The sequence below is a fragment of the Grammomys surdaster genome, unplaced genomic scaffold (assembly GCF_004785775.1).
Source record: "Grammomys surdaster isolate TR1022 unplaced genomic scaffold, NIH_TR_1.0 126219, whole genome shotgun sequence".
Lineage (NCBI taxonomy): Eukaryota > Metazoa > Chordata > Mammalia > Rodentia > Muridae > Grammomys > Grammomys surdaster.
In genome coordinates, this window is record NW_021621022.1 from 3,822,728 (window position 1) to 3,845,472 (window position 22,745).

Consider the following 22,745-nt stretch of genomic DNA (forward strand, 5'->3'; position numbering starts at 1 on the left):
TAGCTAACTTATGATAATGTATCTGAGTAGGTTTTGCTACCAAATTATTTATCTGTTGTATCACAGAGTTAGTCCGCCTATTTGAGGCCCGGGGACCAGCAGAAAAAAGCAAAAAGAACCCAAATAATGGTCCCAAGATGGAAGGAAATAGGGTTGACAACCTTGGAGAGGCTGCAAACCAATTCTTGTACCAGCATTCATCTGTCTCTTTCTCTCTCAGATTTTTCTTAGGGCCTTCACTACCTATTTCATGCTCTCTTTAACTCTCCTTGTCTTGTCTATGTAAAGGCAACCTTCTTCTTTGAGGGTTGTACACAGTCAAGAGCTGTATACAGCCTTTTCTATTGTACTAGAGTAAATCAAGTCCAATAAAGATCTTTGTGATTTTAGGAGGTCTCTTCAGACAGCGAAACAAGGGATTTCGTCAGATTAGTGACGTCAATCTCTAGCTGTTTGATGTTCTTGTCAGTGGCCCTTCAAAGGTCTGAGTAGTATAAGTTCGGAGGCCAGCATCTGGATTAGAACTTCTATCCGCAGACTTCACGGGTGATTCATTTTTACATGGGATGCTGCCTGAGTTAAAGTTCCTGGGAGTCCCTCTTTCTCTCAGTTTTCTGGGGTTGGGTACGGAGCTGCCGCCTGTGACCTGCTCTATGCTCGGGCCCAGACTGGAAGTCCCGTTAGCTACACTTTTAATGATGGAAGTAATTCCCTAACCCTCTCTCATACAGTCAGAGCCCAGTTCTACCCCAGGTCATCCTGCTACCCCATCATTATCACATGCAATCATTCCATATACTGTCCCCAAGTCTGAATGACAAATCTAAGGAGTTCAATTTAGGATAACTTCCCAGTGGTCTTCAGGTGGAGGATATGGACAAAAGTTTTCCAGAGCTTGAAATTCTTGTTAAAAATGCAATTTTGTCACTGTCAATAAACACTACCAGTTGTTCTCCTTGGCAATGGGCTGTTGAAATAATTATTTAAAAATGGCCGTTGGTCATGCTGACTATCTAAGCTGTTGTGGCTCTGTCTAACTCAGCCGCCATGTTTCTTGGCCAGAGGCCACGTGTGCCGCAGCTAGAAATGGCCAGTCAGAAACACCAGTCCTGCCACCCACAAGACGTCAGCCTGGGAGATGGCTCTGCCAATCTTTCACGCTGTCTCCACAAGGCTGGGCATTGCTCAGACCACCCCACCATCCTCACGGGCCCAGTAGGAAAATGAGACTCTAATGCTTAAATTATCCAAAAGCTTATATATTTGGTAATGATCAGTAACAAGATACCCATACAATCAGAAGTGTACGATACCCAACCTAGATATACCAACTACCTTTGACTGCTACAGACACATGAACATCTGCCTCCATGTTCCCCTCTCTCATTCTTCTCCTAGCTTCTCCTCTTCCTTCTCCTCTTCCTCTCCTTACTCCTCCCACCTTAGTTCCTCCTACAATAGGCTCCCTCTGTTCACTGCTCACCAGGATGACTGAAGTGCTGCTTTGTGTGGGTCAGGGCATCTTTGGCATAAAGCAGTGGCACTTTCTGGAAACTTGTCGACTTATCAGTTGTGATAGCAAAGGTGTTCTGTGCTTAGGGGTCAAGGATTACTCAGGGTTTTTACAATGCCATACTACTTGGTCCTAGGATAATCTAGTGGAACATTTCTCTCTGATGAATCTCACGGTGTGTGCAGCTTCAGCAGGGTGGCTTAAGGTTTATGAGTGCTGATCAGCGTGATCTATGTGAGTCTTAGACAGGACAGCAGTCAGGCTAATAACTGACGTAGTCTATATGAATGTCAGCTCGGCCTCCTGTGTTTCTTTCTTAACTCGTTGTATTTGAAGAATGGTAGCATAAAGCCTTAGGTGTGCTAAGTTTAGCACATCACAACTCTATATTTGAGCTTGTGCTTTGAATGGCCATACAGACAGAAGCAAAAGGGTCAGTTTTAGTGTTTAAGAATTCACATGGGGAACAAGGTTTGAGTGGAAATAAGAATTTATGTGGCTGAAACTGCATAGGAAATCACTGAAGCATGAAGCCAGGTAAGAGCATAGTCAGCTGTGGTGTCTAGTACTGAGGAGGCTGAGGCAGAAGGATCATGAGCTCAAGGCTTACATAGTAAGAGCTTGTCTCAACAAACCAAACAAGGTTTATAGCTTTACAGAGCTTAAAGAAACTCAGACACTGAGTTCAGTAGGCTCTGCAGAGGGAATGGAATCCAGAATAGACTAGGATTGTGAAGAAGACTCCAGGGGCTGGAGAGGGTGGTTCCTTGTCTCTTGATGAAGCAATAAATGGTTCCCCTGTGGAGGAAGAGTTGATCATGTTTAGTGTACAGAAAAAGAAATCTAGTTGCAGAGGAGCTGAGCTTCATTGGAAGAGAGAAGGAGGAGAAGCAGAGGACCTCCTTGTGAAAGAAAGGGAAGGCCTTCCATGTCAAGTTAAAGAATTTGTACTTGACAGCCCACTTGTCAGCCAGCGAGTCACTTGGCAGGACCGAGGCATGGGGCTGGTATCCTGGGAATATGCACAGGCGTAGTTTGCTGCTTGTTTCCCGCGCATCCAAATTCCTTCCATGCTAGTGTTCTACCCACCATGTCTACTGCAGAAGGCTGCTATCGAACTAAACAGTGTGGCTGAACTGATGCCACTTCTCTGGATTGAAAGGATGTGAAGATGGTCTCTGCCATGGGTGGAATTCCCTGCAGATCTCATGTTGTATCCCTGGTCTCTGCCACTGTTTCTAGAATCTGGCCACTTGACTCCTTATCCAGCTGGGTTGGCTGTGCTTTCACTGGTCAGTCTTTCATTATTACTGTCCTGGCTCCATATTTACTTCTCGTTACTGTCTAAGATGGTCAGAGTTTTGAGAAACAGAGATTAATCTCTGACAGTGTCATCAGTGAATGCATAGAACTTTGAAGACTGGAATAGTAATGCTTAATGTCATCAGTATTTGAGGTAAGTGAGTAAAGATGTAACTACAAATATTTAAATTCACCAAGGGCAGGTTTTCCTTGAGGACATTTAGGCCAGTAGAAGCAGAGAGTTTGGTAATCCTATTCATTCCGTCTTCTGTCCCCCACAGAACATTTGTCAACGGGTCTTCTGTCTCCAGCCCCATCCAGCTGCACCATGGGGACAGGATACTGTGGGGAAACAACCATTTCTTCAGGTATGACATTGCTCACATCTCTGAAAATGGGAGACCATTGAAGACCCTGTTCTGAAACAAGAGTCATTTAAGTGTGAACACCATAAAATGACACCTTATTATGTGTGTGCTCATGCTTGTATGATTATGTTGTATGCATAGCTTATATGTCTGTTCATATATATGTGAACCCTGGGGCCTTAGAATGTCAAGTCTCCTCATCAGAAATACTAAGCTTTTGTATATTTCTTTACTTTTCTTCCCCAGTGTACGATCCCCTCCGCCCACCAAAATCTGGTGTCAGAATTAATTCATCTTTTTTCTGATGGGTTTGCTCTCTCCGTCTGTCAGTCATCTCTGTACACTACTATTTTTCCTTTTGTCTGAAAAGCAGTAGTAGAAAAGCTGGATGTAGTTTCCTTCTCTCAAAAGGAGGTTGGTGGTTTCTCTCAGCTTTAAGGGAGTTTCAGCACACCAGACACTGATGGCTTTAAGCAGGCCGTATATTCTGAGACAGAATGGGAAGTCGTGGCGAGGTCACTGCTAGAGTGAGCTGTGCCTCTCCGAAAGGCCATGGCTGTGGTCTATCGTTTTCTTGGCATTTCCCCATGGCTTAGCTGTGCCCCTGCAGCCATGAAAGAAGCTTTCAGCTCACAGGGACAAGGAAGTAGCATCAGCCTTACACTCCTCTCGTTAGGGTGCTAGAAATCTTCCTCTTAGTCCCCTTTGTGGACTCTGTCCAGTAGCTGCAAGAAAGGCTGTAAAGGAAGGTTCTCACCTATGACCACAACACTGTTTCCCAAATATGGCTGCTGTTGTGCTGCATGGTTAGGCAGACTGGTCACTATAGAGTTCAAAACCTGGTCTCTTCTCTTTGTCCTTAGCCAATGTGCTTCAGCTGTCAAGTGGACTTTTCTCATAACTGTTGCTGACCCTTACCCATATGCTGCTTGCTGTTTGAATTTAGAGGAAAGGTTAGATGGATGCAAGCTTATAGGGAATGCTTTTCAGTGTTTTGCTTTTCATACTGAAGTGTTACTAACTGGTCCTGAAGCCCCTCAGATGACTCCGTATGGCTTTTGTGTGCACTATGGTGTTTTACTTCTAAAATCTCTGGAAACTTGTCACCATGTCTAGTTCTCTGTCCTGAGATGGTCTTCAGCTTTTCTCTATTACCCAGCTTACAAAAGTTATGTGGACTCTGCTGTATCCACACACATGGATGTCTTATGTCTACTACTAGAATATGAAGCTGTGCCATTCCCTTGGCCTCGAGCAAATCCCAGTATGTAAGGAATGGAATGAGTAAGTATCCTTGTTAATTTAAAAGTAATGTCTCTTATTTCACCCCAAGACTCAATCTGCCAAAAAAGAAAAAGAAGGCAGAGCGAGAGGACGAGGAGCGTGAGGCATCCCTGAAAAACGACAGCAGTTCTGAGCATCTGGATGCGGACGGCGATTCCTCCAGTGAGGTGTCTAGCGAGATCAACTTCAACTTTGAGTATGCACAGATGGAGGTGACCATGAAGGCTCTGGGCAGCAATGGTGAGCACAGGCTGTGCTTGCAGGAGGGGCTAAATGTGTTTCTGATGATTCCTTCCCTTGATGACCTCTGAACTCTGTGCTCTTGGCTATAATTGATTGTATTTGCAGACCATTCCCTTTCTCTGCTGTGATGGACATGCAAACTTGTCCTCAGGGGTAGAATTTCCTAGGTTTTAAGTATGACTGCTGTTGGCTTCTTTTTATATTTTTGGAGCAATAAGTTTCACGCAGAATATATTTTAGCCCTTTGATTTTTTATGCAGACAGTGTGAAATCTATCTAAAGTATGTAACACAAGTAACTGGCTGTAATAAAGCCTCAGATGGTATTGGGTTATGGCAGTTCGAATGATGCATGTCTGAAGTATATCATTCTTTCCTAATCATTACGCTTCTTTTTGTTTTCCACACATGTTCAGACCCCATGCAGTCCATATTGAGCAGCCTAGAACAGCAGCACGAGGAGGAGAAGCGGTCTGCTCTGGAGCGCCAGAGGCTCATGTATGAACATGAACTGGAACAGCTCCGAAGAAGGCTGTCTCCCGAGAGGCAGAACTGCCGCGGTGTGGACCGGCTCTCTTTCCACTCACCCAGCGCCCAGCAGCGCTTGAAGCAGTGGGCTGAGGAGAGGTAGGTGTGCAGGATGGCCTGATTTGGCTAGCTCTTGTATTCCCTACCTAGGAAAGTTCTGGATGGGGATACTAGATGATGCTTGCAAAGAATACCATTTCCAAGGCTGTTAGAGCCAAGACTCACTTGCGGATCTCCCTCCCTTCTTCCTCCTCCCTTTGCTTCTTTCCCTGCTCTTTACTTCCTCCTCCTTTTTCCTCATTCACTTTTCTTTTTGTTTTTGTTATTTTGAAACAGTCTTATCCATATGTATAAATTGGCTTTGAAATCACTCTGTAGCCTAGACTGGCTTGCAGCATAGAATCCTCCTGCCTCAGCACTCTGAGCACTGTGATTACAGGTTTCTGCTTACGTGCTGCCTATCTCTGTCTTGTTTTTCTTCTTTCTGTGTTTCTTTAATAGCACCAAGGATTGAAGCCATGGCCTAGAATATGCTAGGCAGACACTCTACCCCCATGCTGCCATCCAGCTCTTTTCATTTTTGGAAAGATGGAAATTGCTGGTACATTCAGGTTTCTTTAAAACTTCCTATGTTATCTGCGTTTGTGATGCACTCCTCTAATCTCAGCACTCAGGAGGCTGAGGCAGACAGATCTCTGCAAGTTCAAGACCAGCCTGGTCTCAGGACAAGTTTTAGGTCAGCCAGGGCTACATAGAGAGAACCTGTCTCAAGGAAACCATCACCAACAAAATACCATGTTAGATACTGCCTATTTTCAGTCTGTGTGGCCTTTTGCTTTGAATAAAGAATACTTTACCACTGTATCATGCTTTAGATTCTGAAGGTTGGTAGATTTTTCTTTTTAAAGGGGGAAAGAAGGTTGATATCTGGACTGATGAGGTGAGGTAGGTACAGCATGGTACTAATATGATTCAGAGTACCCGACTGATCCCTTATGGCCTGATTAGCATGGCACTAAATGTGTCTCCCATGCTTCAAGAGTGCAGCACTAACCTCCTGTTACTCCGATCTGCATACAGGCATCACCCGTCTGCTGGAGACTGGCAAGCATGTAGAGTCTCCAGTCCTACTGCGAGGGTCTTGAGTTGATCGGGATGCTTTGTGTTTCATATGCAGTTGAGTTTGCAGAGCCCTGCACCTACCGGTGGCCAGCTTGCTATGCAAGGAATGCTGTGCTTGTGACATGGTCCAGAGACCAGTGTGTGCATGGGACAGTGTCAGTACCCTGTTCTGTCAGCAGAAGAGAGTTGTGAATGAGCTGATTGTGATCATGCTCTCCCATGTGCTGTTTTGTGTGTTATTGCTACCTGCCTCTACCAGTCGTGTTTTTTTATTTTATCTTAAAGAGAAGCAACATTGAATAACAGCTTGATGAGGCTGAGGGAGCAGATTGTAAAGGCCAACCTGCTGGTACGGGAAGCTAGTTACATCGCAGAAGAGCTGGATAAAAGAACTGAGTATAAAGTTACCCTCCAGATTCCAGCCTCCAGTCTGGATGCCAATAGGAAGGTGAGGTATCCATCTTCTCTACAGCAGGAATGCCATTCCAGAGGCTCTACTGGGCTCTACCCCTTGTGTCTGGATTAGTGGGAGCTATTTCCTTCTGTTTTCTGAGTTGCATGTGTCTGTGTGTATATGCTTGTGTGTGTCTACTAGCTGCTAGGCAAGTACTCCTTGCTCCCCTTGGGCCTATCCTTTCTACCTGCTTTTCATTGTTAATTGTGACACGGCCTCAAATTCAAGGCAATCCTCCTGCCTTAGCCTCCCGAGTTCTGGGAGTACAGGTATGAGCTACCACACCTTCTTGCATTTTTGAATTATAATTTACAATAATAGTTTAGGCTGGTCTTGAACTCTCCATCCTCCTGCCTCAACCCCCTGAGTGAAGTATTGTAAGTATTTCCACCACACTGGTCTAGAAAGAGTGCTGTAGTGGCACTTAGTTCATAGGCGGTGTTGTCCTGGCTCTGCACAATTGTCTGTCCTTCTAGTCATTTAAAGTAGGAAACTTATGACATGTTTTGCCCTCAAAGGAGTGACTGGGGCACCCTATATAATTTACTCTTGAAGGCATTCTATGTGGCTACTCTTAAAAGTTTACTTTTTTTTTTTTAAAGATTTATTTTCTTATGTATTCAGGTGCTTTGTCTATATGTATGCCTGCAGACCAGAAAAAGGCATCAGATTGTAAGCTGCCATGTGGGTGCTGGGAAGGGACCTAGAACCTCTGGAAGGGCAGCCAGTGTTCTTTACCACTGAGCCATCTCTCCAACCCAAAGTTTACTTTCTTAGCATTAAGAATCTATTCATTTAAGCAAATGAAAAAAAAAAATCACCAGTTTGGGAGATGGCAGGATGGCTCATTGGGTAAAACATGTCCACCACTGAGATTGACAATCAGAGTTAGAAAGAGAATGCCAGCCAGCTCCTGCAAGATGATCTCTGACCTTCATGTGTGTGTGCACACACTCGGACAGGCACACACACACACACACACAGAGAGAGAGAGAGAGAGAGAGAGAGAGAAGTAAAAACCCCACACTTGAAAAAAAATTGTTAGTTTGGAGTGATGGTACACTCCTGTAATTCCAGCCTTTAGGAAGTAGAGGCAACAAAGAACAGAGGAAGATCAGGAGATTGAGGCTAGCCTAGGCTACATGAGACCCTGTTTCAAAAGAAAGAAAAAGGAAAATGTTTTATAACTATCTCAGCTAACTTTGCCTTGTTGACATCTCCTGTTTGCAGCGAGGCTCTCTCCTCAGTGAACCTGCCATCCAGGTGAGAAGAAAAGGGAAAGGAAAGCAGATTTGGTCTTTGGAAAAGCTGGAAAACAGGCTTTTGGATATGAGAGACCTCTACCAGGAATGGAAGGAATGTGAAGAAGACAGCCCGGTAAGCTGCTGAAGAGTCGCTTCCCTGGTAGTCAGAGAAGGAGCCACACCATAGTGAATCTGCCCAGCTCTGGGGACATTGAATGCTTTTCCAAGATTGTTGTTCTAGTTTTAAAGTAAAATTTATTTTAAACCTTAAGTTGTTGAGCTATATAAGTAGTTTAATAGTTGGTCATGTGCATATTTTCGTTTGTATCTACTCTTTCCTCTTTGGATTCTAGCAGAATTTCCCCTTTCCATCTGTTAGTGAGTGCGTCTGTCTCAGCTTGCCCTGGTGTTCGCTTTGAGGCAGGGTGCAGGCCTTCTCAGCAGACTGCAGACAATTACTCTGCAGTTGATGGGTTTACATTCATCAGTATACCTTGGTATTTCTACTGCTAGGAAGGTCTCTGAAGGCATTGTGATCCCAAAGTAAGTGCCCGGCTCTGTACTGATGCTGGCTCCTCTGTTGCCAGGTGGGATCGTGGTGGTACACTACCACAGCCTTCTACCTATACCAGTGTTCTCAATCCTGCTGGTCCACTTTCCACATGGAGTTGCTTTCTTCCTTAGCCTTTTCATTCATTCATTCATTCATTCATTCATTCATTCATTCATTCATTTTTAGATTATCATCAATAGAAATGACTTTTTATGGTTAGGTGATATTTTTGCCTAAATTCACAATTTTCTTGAGTATTCCTCTCCTATTTTGACTTAGAGATAGGTGTGAAAATGAATGCCAAATGGGCTGGAAAGATGGATCAGCAGTTAAGAGCACTGACTGCTCTTCCAGAAGTCCTGAGTTCAATTCCCAGCAACCACATGCTGGCTCACAGACATCTGTAATGGGATCTGATGCCCCCTTCTGGTGTGTCTGAAGATAGCTATCGTGTACTCATATACATTAAGTAAATAAATAAATCTTAAAAAAAAAAATTAGTGCCAAAAAAGTCCAGCTGCTGTTCTTGCTGCCCTAATTTGCAGTAGTACATTTAACAACTGAGTAGGATCTTGCCTAAAAGGTCAGTGAAGAGGTTAGTGCTCTCAGCTCCTTCTTTTCATTCACTGAGGCAGAAGAGTCTTTGTGAATTCAGGACAATCACTGTGGTCTGTATAGTGATTTCCAGACCAACCAAGGCCATGCAGCGACACCCAGTCTCAAAAAAAAAAAAAGAGGATATAATGGTAAAAGTTGTTGGTCAAATCAAAAATGAATTTATTTTATGAGATTCTTTTTTTTCTTATGAATTTATATGTTTGAAATCTCTTTTAGGTTATCCGGTCCTACTTCAAGCGTGCTGACCCATTCTATGATGAGCAGGAAAATCATAGTCTCATCGGTGTGGCCAATGTCTTCCTGGAGACCCTGTTTTATGATGTGAAGTTACAGTATGCTGTGCCAATCATCAACCAGAAGGGAGAGGTTGGCTATCACTGCCTCAGTCGTCAGACAGCTCAGGGGACAGTGAGGGGTGCTGATAGGATGCTTTTTGTTAATACCTTTGTTTTTTAACCAATCCTGACTAGTGATAAGTATTTGTCTTATGGGCACCATGTGTTTCCATAGGGCTATAAGGAGGACGTTCCTGTTTTACTCAGATTGCAAAGTAGCTGTTAGAAACTCACCCTTTAGTGTCTCCTACATTGTTACCTTCTGGCTTTATCAAGGAAGACAGGTCCTGGCAGGGAGAAAGAACTCAACCTAGAAGCCAGCGTTTGCTTTGCTTCCTTCTTCAGGTGGCAGGCCGGCTGCATGTGGAGGTGATGCGACTCAGCGGGGCCATTGGGGAGAGGATTGCAGGAGGAGACGATCCTACAGAGGGCAGCTCTGAAAAGGAAGCCCAGGAGAACAGGCTGGTCTGCATGGTAAGCCAAAGGCTATTCTAGAAGGAGCCCAGGTGGGACCATCATTGAGATTGTAGGTTATACAATAAACTCATTTTCAACAACTTATAGATGCCTGTCTTCAAAGAAGTCTTTTAGTGTTCAGTATTTTAGGAATTGTGTTTTGACATGCTTCTGGAAAGACTCATTTAACATTTCCACTACTTTTTCTCTGTGGCCTTGGGCCAGTCCTCTCTTCCTCTGCCACTCAGCAGTCAGGGTGAGTGAGCTGCTTACCTGTCCGGCCCATACGAGTGTTCCATTACCAGAGCACTCCACTTCTGCTGAAGATCAGTGTGTGCCTCTCTGTGGTCCTATCCCTTAGCAGTTTCATTTTTACCTGGCCTAGCTTCTCTGTACCTCCCTGGTTACTCAGTGCCTTTGCATGTGCCATTCAAACCAAACAGTTCCCAGCCCTTTCTATCTGGTCTTCCTGTGCTTGTTGTTCATGGCAAACTGTGAGTGTTATGTTGAAAACCTATGTCAGGTACCAGGGTAGAGCTGAAAATAAAATGCCAGGTTCCTGCTGTCCTGCTAGAGATATGTGGGTATGAGCAGAAGCCTCTAATGTATCATCCATTGCTTCGATACAACACTTGCCAGATATCCTAGTGTACAGAGAAGCTGTAAATTCAGATGGTAGGTTCTAAGAGAGATTGAAGAATATTCTGGGAGGATGAGATTGTAAGAGAGAGTGTCAGCTAACACCAGATTTAGAGGGGCTGTGGTGTTTGCTGGGTGAATAGTATGGAGGATCTCATGATTCCTGGTACCTCCCTCCTCCCTCTTTATGGTGCAGTCCTTGTCTGAATCTCCAGATGCCCTCTAGTGGGCCAGTGCTGCTAGTAGTTCAGAATCCTGACAAGATTTGGTGACAAAATTATCAAGAGTCTGTAGTATTTAAACAAGATGATTAAAAGATCTGTGAAGAAGCTTAGGTCAGCTCTTGGTTCTAGACTCATCCTAGGTCAATCTTCTTCCTCAGTAAATATTTCTACAGTTGAGGTTGTTGAAAGGAGTAAGTTAGCACACAGCCATAGGAAGGGGGAAGCTAGTCTGTTGAGATCTGAGCTGCTTTCTGCAACTGTCTGCATGATGAGGAGGCCTGCAGTGCTCTGAGACATGAGCTCCTGCAGTGGGAGGGGGCAGTTCTTAACTCACTACCAGTCTCGCTCTTACTCATTTGTACTCGGCTTCAGAACTTCTTCCTTGAGGTCATGTGATTGCTCATCAGATGTTGAGATGTAAGCTTTCTGGCTCTATCTATGTGGTCATTTCTGAGATGACAGACAGTGGTTATATCTCTGGGAGATTAGCTTTCACAGTGTAAAATAATGAGAATGATTCCCAGTAGTGGTGGCATTCAGCCTTATCCCAGGATTTGGGAGGCAGAGGCTGGTGGATCTCTGAGTTTGGGGCCAGCCTGGTCTACAGAGTGAGTTCTAGGACAGCCAGGGCTACATCGAGAAATCCTGTCTTGAAAAACCAAAAAAAAAAAAAAAAAAAAAAAATGGAAAGAAAATGAAAAAAATCAGTCAATCAAAATAGTAATTCCTTAAGGTCATAAACTGTGAAGTCAGCTTTCTTAAGTGTCTTTGGTGGTTTCTTTTATCTCCAGATTCTGTACTCTCTCACCTTGAAATCTGTTTGTTGGAGCACCCGTGTTGTCCTGTTGCTCTGTTCATTGTCATTGCATGGCATGCTAAGAAGCATTAGACCCAGGTTGGGAGCAGCAAGCCATAATGCCCCGTAGACATAGAGTAGGAAAGCAAGTGTGACATAGGTGGTGGTGTGTTTTTCTGTCAACATTACTGGTTTTTAAAGTTGTCTTCATGTCATAACGAACTCTTAGATTTAATATATGTGTCTTTGTATCCTGGGCATTCATTACTTGTATCAAATCTCCAGTGTTCCAAAATTTGAGTGGTGGCAGTCCCTTCAGTTGACCCTCGAGTTCTGCAGACACGATAGGTTTCGGGTAAAGTAGAAATTTTGCCTCATCTTGTATGCATTTCCTTTTCTGGATCCAGAATCCACCATTTCTTAAGAAGCAGTGTTCATTTAAGTTGCACATACTTCTTAGAGATCAAGCCCTAGCTGTAGGGGCTCATTGTGTATAAAGACATGGGCAGACAAGACATAACGTCAAGAGAAGCTCCTGTGAAAAGTCAAACTGGGGACAGTTTCTGTCCCGTGAGAGAGGGAGACCACTGGCCATACAGACATCTGCATTCGTTTTCCTGTAATGAAGGAGTATGCCCATATTTTTGTTTTCAGAAGCATTATATTGAAAGCTCCAAGTGCCATCAATTCCTGCCAGCTCACTTTGGCTCCTTCATGTTGAGCTGCAAGTTAAGTGCTATCCTGACACCTTGTGGTGGTTTCAATTTTTGTAGTAAAATTAAAAAACAACAACAACAACAACAACAACAACAAGAACCCAAACCAAAACAAGAACAACAACAAAACCAGCCTATGTGCTTGGTATGTTTTCCTCATTCCTGGTGTTCTTCATTCCTGGCAGTCTCAGCCCTCAGGAGCTCCTGTAGAGGGCAGGTCAGCACATCTGATCTTGCCTTTTGTTTATTCCAGCCTTAGACTGAGGTTCATTTCTGTAAGCTAACTGCTTTCAGATGGAATTCCATCACAAATCAGCATGCATGTTATGTCTGATCAGCAGCACCTGGCTCAGCAGACGTTCATCTCGGTGCTTTCAGTACTGAGGCCTCAGCTCTCTAAGGGCAGACCTAAATCTTCCCTTTCAACTTGGAGCAAGCTGAGTTTAAGCCTTTAATTTACACCACACACAGGCTAGTAAGTGACAAGGATCCTTTTTGGTCTGTGTAATGCAGGACCTTGTGATCATCCCCCACAACACATTGCCTCACTTAAGGTATATAATAAATATTTTAGACATGTAGAGAGTCTGAAAATTTTCCTGGAAAGTATAGCCTAGAATACTGATGGTCAGTTTGATGTGGAGAGAGAAAGCACATCAGCCTTTCAGAGCCTACCTGCATGGGTGGTTCAAGCTTGTTGATATAACAGGAAGAAATGACATAAAATGACATTGATGTTCATTGTTGACTTGTTATTCAGGAAATCTGCTTTTCGTGATTTTATGTCCTCCGAGTCCCTAAATGCCATGTTATAGTTGAGGTTGTGTAACTGTGAGAACATATACACCACACAGTCCAATTTATTCTTACTAAATTTATTTACTAGATACGAAGTGATTCAGATGACTTAGGAAAAGAGAGCAGCTGGAAAGTGTTAACTTATGGCCAGCTCAGTTGTGTGAAAACCCTCCTGGGCAGACTAGATGGCCCAGATTAAAAGTGGATCTCTCTCCCTCAAAGATCCAGATGAGAAGTAAGTCTTCCCACTTCAATTGATTAATTAAGGAAAAAAAAAATCCCTTACAAGTGTACCTAGCCATTTGAGTTTTCGTTAGTTCCAGATGCCGTCAAGTTGACAACCAGGAGTGGCCAGCACACATACCATTAAGATGTAGTATAACTAATAATTCTAGGATTTACTTCATAATTGTGTGTAATGTGTAATTTAACACCATCACAAGCTACCACAGAAACTCCAAATTGAGATCCAGATACTGCTGCCAAAAGTATTTAAGAATGTTTGGCTGCTTTGAGATCACTATGGGCAGCTGGAGGCATGGCTCAGTGGTTAAGAGCATTTGCTGCTCTTCCAGAGGACCTTGGTTCTGTTTCTACCAGCTACTTATACCAGCTCACAACTGCTTGTAACTCCAGCTCCAATGGGTTCGATGCCCCTTGTGAGGACGCCTGCCCCCACACACAAGGGGTGTATGTGTGTGTGTGAGTGTGAGTGTGTGTGTTTGTAAGTAAGTGTGTAAGTGGGGCTGGAGAGACGGCTAAGAGTGGTTGAGAGTACTTGCTGTTCTTTAAAGGACTGGAGGTCAGTTCCGAGAACCTATGTCAGGCAGCTCATGACTTCCTGTTGACTCCACCAGGGGATCAGATACCTTCTTTTGGACTTCACAAGAACCTGTATACACTCTCACACAGTACACACATCCATATAGTTAAATTAATAAAATCTTTTTTTAAAGGAGCTCTGATGCAGGTATTTTCTCTGGGGTGTTGGTCCTATTGAGCATGTGCTTGTGGCCATACTTTGTAATCACAGACTCTAGGATCCTCTCATCCAGAGCTTCCTTTAAGTGTTTTCTGTCATTCTCCAGGGAGAGGATAAATGTCAGTGTAGAAAACAGAAACTCTGTGGTCTTCACCTCCTCTGTTCTCCCCTCCACACACTCAGTGAAATTCCCTATAGGAGTAAAATAAAAACAAAGTGATATGATCGTAGCACACAGCATTTCTGTTTCAAGACTGAGCTCCTTCTTATACTTACCCTATGATAGAGTAAGTGGCTGTCCTCTCCTGAGGTTTGCTGCTTATCTACTCAGAGATGGTTTTGTGCTTTGCTCATTGTGCTGAATGGCTTTGTGAATTCCTTATGAAATGTTGGGTAATGTTGATTTCCAGAACCTTCTTCTGCAGTAGTGATGATGGTATCCTACATTCTGACTAACTAGGATTCAAATGCTCTTGTCAGCTTCTAAGTGCTGCCCAGAATCCACCCTGGTATCTGCTTGTTGTCACCCTCTGTCAGGCCTGTGTCCTGCGCCCACACTGAATGAGATATGCCTCACATAGGTGAGTGGTTGTGACGGAGTCAAGGCAGGACCTACATTAAGTACTCCTTGGAGCCTTCTTTCCTTTCAGGTTAAAATACTCCAAGCCACAGGGTTGCCGCAGCATCTGTGCCACTTTGTCTTCTGCAAATATGACTTCTGGGATCAGCAGGAGCCAGTGACTGTAGCCCCCGAAGTGGATACATCTTCGTCTCCCACCAGCAAGGAGCCACAGTGTATGGTTGTGTTCGATCATTGCAGTGTGAGTTCTTTTCAGTCTGCCTTGGTGTTGAAGTTACTCATGTAAACACAGCTAAAGAGTGAATGCTGTATCTTGGATGGTTGTGCCAGGATTCATGTTGGGGAGTTTTCTAGTCCTAGACCAAAGTGTGAGTTCATTCAGCATGTCCACAGTCAAGAGTTTACTTCTGTTCAAAGAAAAACAAGCTTGTGTACATGTATGTATGAACACTCTTCTCCAGAGGGAGTCTCTTTTATAAAAAGGTTAAGAGCCTAATGTTTTAGTGAAAATGAAGGCAGTAACAAGACCAGAGGCCACCCTGCTGGGCATGCCATGTTCTCCCATGTTGGTTGGTTACTTTTTTGGCTGCTCCTGACCTGTTATTATTAATGATGATGTTTTTGTGGGCTGAATAAATTAAAAGTAGTAACTCTCACTTAGCCTTTGGCTGGATACTATCAGAGTTTGGACTGGCTTTTGCTATTTTTGACCCACAACAAAAATGAAAACAGGCTTCCAAAACATTGCTAAGAAAACAAAATAATTTGCTATTTTTATAGACTAGTTTTTCAAAGTGAGAAGCTTTAAAGTTCAAAGTAATAGCTATGTTTGTGTATTTTTTATTTTAAAAGATTAATTTTTTTTGAATCATGTGTTTCTTTATGGGTGTGTTGTACACATGAGTTCAGGTGCCCACAGAGGCAAATAGCATTAGTCTCCTGGATCTGGAGTCAGATAGGCGGTTCTAAGTCACCAGATGTGGGTTCTCTGGAAGAGCAGTGCTCAGTCTTAAGCTTGGAGCCATCTCTCCAGACCCTTTCAGAGCCATATTATTTATGAAAGCAAGAGTATTAATCTGTTAAATGACCATCTGTTCTATGAGGAAAGTATGCCACTGTTTCTGTCTTCTTCCTACCTTGTAAAATTAAGGATGTGACACCTGTTTTAAATGGTCACAAGACCAAGCAAGTGTGTGCTGCTCTGTAATAAGCTGTTGTGTTTCAGGAGTTCAGTGTTAACATCACAGAAGACTTCATTGAATATCTCTCAGAAGGGGCCCTGGCTATTGAAGTATATGGACATAAAATGAATGATCCCCGGAAAAACCCAGCCCTGTGGGATTTGGGAATCATCCAAGCAAAAACAAGGAGTCTTCGGGACAGGTGAATCTTTTGAAATTAATTAGCTAAATCATTAATTAATTTTTAATGTAGCAATGCTCTGTCTGCATGTATACCTGCATGCCAGAAGAGGGCATCAGATCCCTTTACAGATGGTCTTGAGCCACCATGGAGTGGCAGGGAATTGAATGCAGGACTTCTGGAAGAGCAGCCAATGCTCTTAACCATTGAACCATTTCACTAGCCCCGATTGGTGAATTTTTGATATTTATTGTATTCATATTTCTAGATTTAAAAATACTGCTGGAAATGACCGTCATTTATTTTGAAATTATTTTGCTTTCCCTTGTGTATATGTGGTATGTACATGTGTGCATAAATGTTTGCATGAGTGGGAGTGTGGGTGTGGGCTAGTGTCTATGGGGGTCAAATGTGACATGAAATGTTTTCTTCAGTCACTCTTCACCTTATTCATTAATGCAGAAGGCCCCTCATTCAAACTCAGAGCTCAGTAGGTCTAGTCTGGTTAGCTAGCTTGCTCTGGGGATCCTGTGTCTGTATGCTTAGAGCTGTAATTATAGGCAGGCATTGATCCATCCAGCAGTTATGTGTGTTCTAGACTCTAGTGGATCCTCATGCTTGTGCAGCTAGCATTTTAACTATTGAATCAGGACCATTATTTTTTATGAATTAATGGTCACCTTTTTCCAAGTGTCACCGTTCTAGGGCTGTAGTCTACCAGTAAAACTTCCTTAGAGCACCGAACTTTATAGAACAGTGGAAGAAAGCATGTGGGCGTTTATTAGCAACAGCGAAATGAAGTTCAGGAGAAAGGTCACTGACCACAGATGACAGATGGCAATCTATGGTAGCATTCATGTGGACACTGTCTCTAGCTCACAGGTGTTTGTTGTTGGTCACTTGTTTGACTTTGTGCTGCTGATGTTTGAACCCAGGGCCTCTCGAATGCTAGGCAAGTGCTGCACAGTTCTGCATCCCCAGCCCTTTCCAGCTTTGAGTGCCATCAGCGATGGGAGGAGGTAGCTCATTTGATGGCATAAGTGAGTTCAAAGGGAATGACTCAAAGAGGCGATGTTTTTGCTGCTATTTAATTATAGATGAGAACCAGATTTTCTCTTTTAGCAAATCCTAAATTAGAAGGTGAGATTTTTATTCTTAATTTTCTTATTAATTGACCTGAGAGCACATCCTTCTCAACTCATGAATGACACCTTCCTATGTGAAGAGTATCCTGTGTTTGGCTTCTGAGTACTGACGAGAATATTTCAATCATTGGTCAACCATTTTCAAATGTATTTGTCATGACGCTCCCCACCATGACTGTTCTCTCTCCCTCGTCTGTATATGTGTGTGCGCACACACGCACATGCACGCATGTTTATGTGGGTTTGAATTCTGAGCCATTGTTCTAACCCCACGTAATCTTCTAAACAAAATAAAAGTGCAAGTGAGGTATAGCTCAGTGGTAGAGCATTTGCTCAGCACATGAAGGCCGCCTGGATTCAGTCCTCAAAACTGGAAACAATGGAAAAATGAAGAACCTTCCTAGACTGATTTTGTCAGTTTGACTTTCGGTACACGTTATTTGCCATTGTGTTCACTGGGCTTCTTTGTTTACATTCATTCTCACTGTTAAGAATAGAAGGTCTTAAGCTGTCTGTATTGAAGTAGGGAGGCATGGTTTAGGGACTGGGGAGGTAACTCAATTGGCAGGGTGCTTACCTAGCATGCATGAAGCCCTGGGTTTGGTTCATAGTACTGCATAAATTGAGTATGTTGATACACACTTGGAATCTCAGAAGAAAGAGGCAGGAATATTGAAAGCTAAAGAGTGCCTTTGACTGTATATTGAGTTTGAGCACAACCTGGTATATATGAAACCCTGCCTAAAATTAGAAGGGTAATTTCTTAAGACCTGCATATGTTTCCTAGGTGGAGTGAAGTCACCAGAAAGTTGGAATTTTGGGTTCAGATATTGGAACAGAATGAGAATGGTGATTACTGTCCTGTAGAAGTAATTGCTGCAAAAGATGTCCCAACAGGAGGGATCTTCCAGCTCCGACAGGTACCAACATTGTGACATCATAGTAAATTCCTTGATACTAGATGGCTTATACTGGATTCTTTTGAACAGAACTTTCAATAATGATGAAATGTAAAATGGTCAAGCCCATTTATTTTGAAATAGCTAAATGTATGATGTTTATTTATCTATTGTGTATGTTTGTGGGTAGGTGTATGACACTGTGCACATGTAGAAGTCAGAGGACAGCTTGTGAGACTTGGTTTTCTCTTTTCCTTCAACATATAGTCCTGGAGTTTGAAATAAGGATGTTAGGTGATGGCGGTAAGATCCTTTACTTTGCCATCTCCCTGGCCCCTTTCTAGGTTTTAATTTTCATTTCAATCCCATTTCTTATATAAAAATTGTCTCTTATGTACATTTTCTTCTATTGTCAAAATCTTACTACTTAATGATGTTTAAAAGTAGTTTCTAAAAGGGTTAAAAATAAGCCTTTTGAAAAATATTTTATTGTTTTGTATATATATGTCTGTATACGTGTGAGTTTGTATGCCACAAGACACAGTGCAGGTCAGAGGACAATTTGGAAAAGAGCTTTCTCTCTGCTGTTTGGGCCTTGAGAATTGAACTCAGGTCATCAGGCTTGAAGCAAGCACCTTTACTGGTTGAGCCTTGTTGGGTTAAAAACAAGAAGTGTTCAAGGAAAACTTAGAATTAAAGAGTGGGACTTAAGGCAGACATACCAGGCAGCTTCATGTGCTCATGAACATGAGAGAAGCAGTTCAAAGCAGCAGAGAGCACTGAATGTACAGGGGAGGACTGCCCGCTCACTGCTGGCCCTTCAGAGTCCTAGCAGTGTACTTGTGAGCTCTTTCACCTGGAGCATCGTGGATTTGGGTGAGAATTAGGAGAGTGTTGTATAAAGCTTGACACATGGCAGGTGTTAAGTGTGTGTGTCCATGCAGGATAGACTATGGAGCCCTCATCGATTGCCCAGGTGAGTGGCCATCTGTCAGTTTATGCTGCTGACCGACAGTGACAGGGCAGGTCTCCATACGTAATCTGTTTCTTTACGAAAAGTAACAGTCTTCATCGTGAAGGTTTTCTGTACATGCCCACATACCCTCCTCTTGCTGATCCTTCCGTGCTTTTATGTCACATATTACAGAGCGTGGAAAATATCAGTGTAATTGGTACAAATAATTGGAAGTACTCTTTTTACAACTGTATGTCTCATTTCAAAAATCTAGTAGGCTGTTATCTAGAGTTTTCATACTTTAGGATATAATACTAGGGGGCTGGAGAGATGGCTCAGTGATCAAGAATACTTTCCTCTGTGCCAGCTCTCAAGTTTGGTTCCCAGTGCCCAGGTCACATGGCTCACAATCACCTGAGATTAAAGGTGTGCATCACCACTGCCTGGCAGTTCTTATTTTTAAAACAAGACTGAATACTGACTTTGGTACCCCACACTTTAACATAGGCTGCAAGTGTTTTTCTGCACTAGTCGCTTAGTGACTGGTACAGGATGTCACACTTTAAACAGTTGTCGGCATTCCACATTAGATATAGGTCACTATTTTGTTCTTCACAGCACTTCAGAGTACTTATCCATGTACTTCATTGCTGAATTGCCGGGGCAAAGGTTGCTTACAGTTTGAAGTTAACCTAGCCCTAGAACAAGCCTGACCAGTTTAAATTCCTGTCTCACAGGATTGATACTATCTGTTTCATAAATCTTGATCTCTATTGGAAGTAATTTCTAGCTTAGCAGGTTGAAATAAAAGCTCTCATAGTTACTTTGTCTGAAAGTTGGCCTTTTTTCAGTCTAGGTCTCCTTAGGTATCCCCAGAACTCTATGTAACCCAGGATAGCCTAGAATTCTTAGGCAGCCCAGGATAGCCTTGAACACAGAGATCTCCCTGCCTGTCTCTGGAGTGCTAAAGTTACAATGTGAACCACCATACCTGACTCAGTTGAACATTTTTTATTAGATACTGCATTTACTTTGCTTGTTAGTTTTCATTTACCTGGGTGTCCTGTCACATGCCAGTGCCAGCATTTGGCAGGCTGAGCCAGGAGGATTGCCTTGAACTCAAAATTAGAGTACTGTATCAGCCAGAGCTACATAGCAAGCCCCTATCGTTCATTAAAACATATTTGTTTTTCGTTTCTTATTATTTAGGAATTATAAAAATGCTCATTTTGTTTTATATCTGTTTGAAGTTAAATACATTTTCCTGACTAGCTTAGAATTAATGCTTTAGAACTTAACAGTTATGAGATAGATGAATGTATCTAAAGTCAAGCGTTTTTTATTTCAGCCTGTAGGGGTCTCTCTAAACCAGAGTTTTGAAACTCAAGAAGTTGCTGATTTTTGTGTGTGTGTGTGTGTGTGTGTGTGTGTGTGTGCGTGTGTATGTTTCCAAATCTCTGTGCTGCAGGGGCAGTCTCGGCGAGTTCAAGTTGAAGTGAAGTCTGTGCAGGAGTCAGGGACTTTGCCACTGATGGAGGAGTGCATATTGTCAGTTGGCATTGGGTGTGTCAAAGTTAGACCACTCAGGTCCCCTAAGATCCATGAGAACGTTCATGTAAGTTTCTGAGCCTGCTCTGCTTTTTGAAAGGAAGCAGCAGAGCAGAATCTTTTGAGACATTGCTGCCCCTGCCTACTATTGGTGTCTCCTTCAGTGCACTGTCTTGTCAGGAGCCCCTTGTACTAGGCTGTTGTCCTGGTGTGTGGTGAACTGAGAGTTAAAACCTCTCAGCCTGGCAAGCCACCAAGCCTAGCAGTGATTAACTTCCTCCCTTGGCCCACCCCTCTAAAGAACCCCCCACTGGCTGGTAAAGACTCTGTGCCAGCAGGTGTTTGATTTCCCCTGGAGTAGGGGGTGGTGGTAAGCCCAGCAGGGAGAGCATTGTACTGACTCTGAAAAGGTCAGGGGAGCCTCTTCACTTTCCCCTAGAAGCTCCTAGTCTTACTAGCTTCCTGACATGGGAGGCCTGGTGAGGCTGGGTGGGAGGCCAAGGTGTGATGTATCAGTTAGACAAGAAGACAGGAACTGTGGGAGAAGATTATGGTTGTGGAGGCCTGATTTGTGGGTACATAATTGTTTTGGGTCTATATAATTTGCTGTTTTCTTTTAGGAGGAAGAGGAGGACATGGACAGCTACCAGGTAATTGAGCACCTGTTGGCCTTATCAAATCAGCTTGATTCAAGTACTTAATTACACAGGCCAGGATCTTTCTGCACTGCTACTTGATAATTAAACAATTCTGCTTTTCCTCAAAGTTAAACAAAGTATGGAATGTTTTGTATTGTGGGGGGTTCATGGGCTAGGAGTAGGATGCCCTGTGACAAAGTCCTTTCCTAATCAGGGACACTGCTTTGGGCTGTTTTACACAGCTACCTCCCAGCTTCCTTGCCTGGGCTCTCCTTGAGCTGGGGATGCAGGTGTGTGTGTGTGTGGGGGGTGTCTGTGTGTGTGTACACACATCTATTTCTATGTCTTACATGTGTTTCAGACCAGGTCACCCTGAATTCCCCCTTCCTTGAGTTGTCCATTAGTTTTGGAGGTTTTGTTCCCCCTGTTGTTTCTTTCCCTAATGTGCCAGATTTTGTTTATGTCTGTGAAGTTGCATCTTGTTGTCATCATTTAGGACTGCCCAGGCTCTTTGGAGCCTGATTATGTCATCTGCTGTAGTCACTTTCCTGGCTTTGCATCATCCTAATTTGATAGAAATGTCTGTCTTCCTATAAGTCACTGATTAAGAAAAAAAAAAAGGCAGCAAGAAAAATACCTCAGCATATCAGCTGGGTTGAACTCAGAGAATGAGTCTTCTTTTAACCAGACATTATCCCATTGATCACTGCTTTCTGGGTGTGTGTCTGAGCCCTCTGTGACTGCACTTAGAGTAGATGCACAGCATGTTTCTCCATCTTGTCCACGGGAGTGTCATAGGCTATTTGGTTAAGTGCCCTGTTGAAATCCAGACACTTGACATCTGCAGCATTCCTCTGAACCACCAGCCCCCTAACCATGTTACTAAAGGAAATGAGGTCAGGTTGGCGTGCTGGCAGGTGTTGACTGGTGGGGTTCAGTCTGTCAGTAACAACCCCTGTGGTCTTGCCCACTGCCACCTCCCAAATACGTTCAAGGAGTATAAGCATGTGCTGTTGGAGGTGACTAGAAACTTAAAGGATTCTTACTGGTAGTTCTGAAGAGTAAATATTTGAAGCTTGTTAAGTACAGTTTATGAGTCTTGTCCATCCAGGCAACCTCATAGAAGATGTTGTTTCTCATGGGTGGAGTTAAGAGCACCTGTCCACTCTAGAGTCCACTAATGCTTCCTGTTCTAGGAGTTGTGATCTGAATTACTTGTTGGCACTTCATGCTGTGCTGGCCCAGAGCTCAGGTGGTAGACTGCTTGCCTTGTATTCAGGTTTCATGTCCCAGTTATGCTGGGCATGGTGACAGAAGCCTGTGAGCATCCCAGCACTCTTAGGTGGGAACAGAGACTCGTGAGGTTGAAGGTCATCTTTAGCTCCATAGTGAATGAGTTCCAGGCCAGTCTGGGTTTTATGAGACATTGTCTTTAAAAAAGAAA

General features: G+C 43.3%; 1 protein-coding gene across 1 annotated transcript in view; it reads left to right on the plus strand.

The window, feature by feature from the left end:
- Positions 1–22,745, plus strand: part of Kif13b (kinesin family member 13B) — a 159,126-nt gene that overhangs the window by 92,686 nt on the left and 43,695 nt on the right. Inside the window, exons 16-27 of the mRNA XM_028758708.1 lie at positions 3,097–3,183; positions 4,517–4,707; positions 5,126–5,336; positions 6,645–6,807; positions 8,044–8,190; positions 9,445–9,594; positions 9,909–10,037; positions 14,825–14,995; positions 15,980–16,137; positions 18,049–18,181; positions 20,584–20,730; positions 21,284–21,313. Of these exons, the coding sequence (XP_028614541.1) occupies positions 3,097–3,183; positions 4,517–4,707; positions 5,126–5,336; positions 6,645–6,807; positions 8,044–8,190; positions 9,445–9,594; positions 9,909–10,037; positions 14,825–14,995; positions 15,980–16,137; positions 18,049–18,181; positions 20,584–20,730; positions 21,284–21,313 (1,717 nt within the window). The remainder of the gene's footprint in view (positions 1–3,096; positions 3,184–4,516; positions 4,708–5,125; positions 5,337–6,644; positions 6,808–8,043; positions 8,191–9,444; positions 9,595–9,908; positions 10,038–14,824; positions 14,996–15,979; positions 16,138–18,048; positions 18,182–20,583; positions 20,731–21,283; positions 21,314–22,745) is intronic.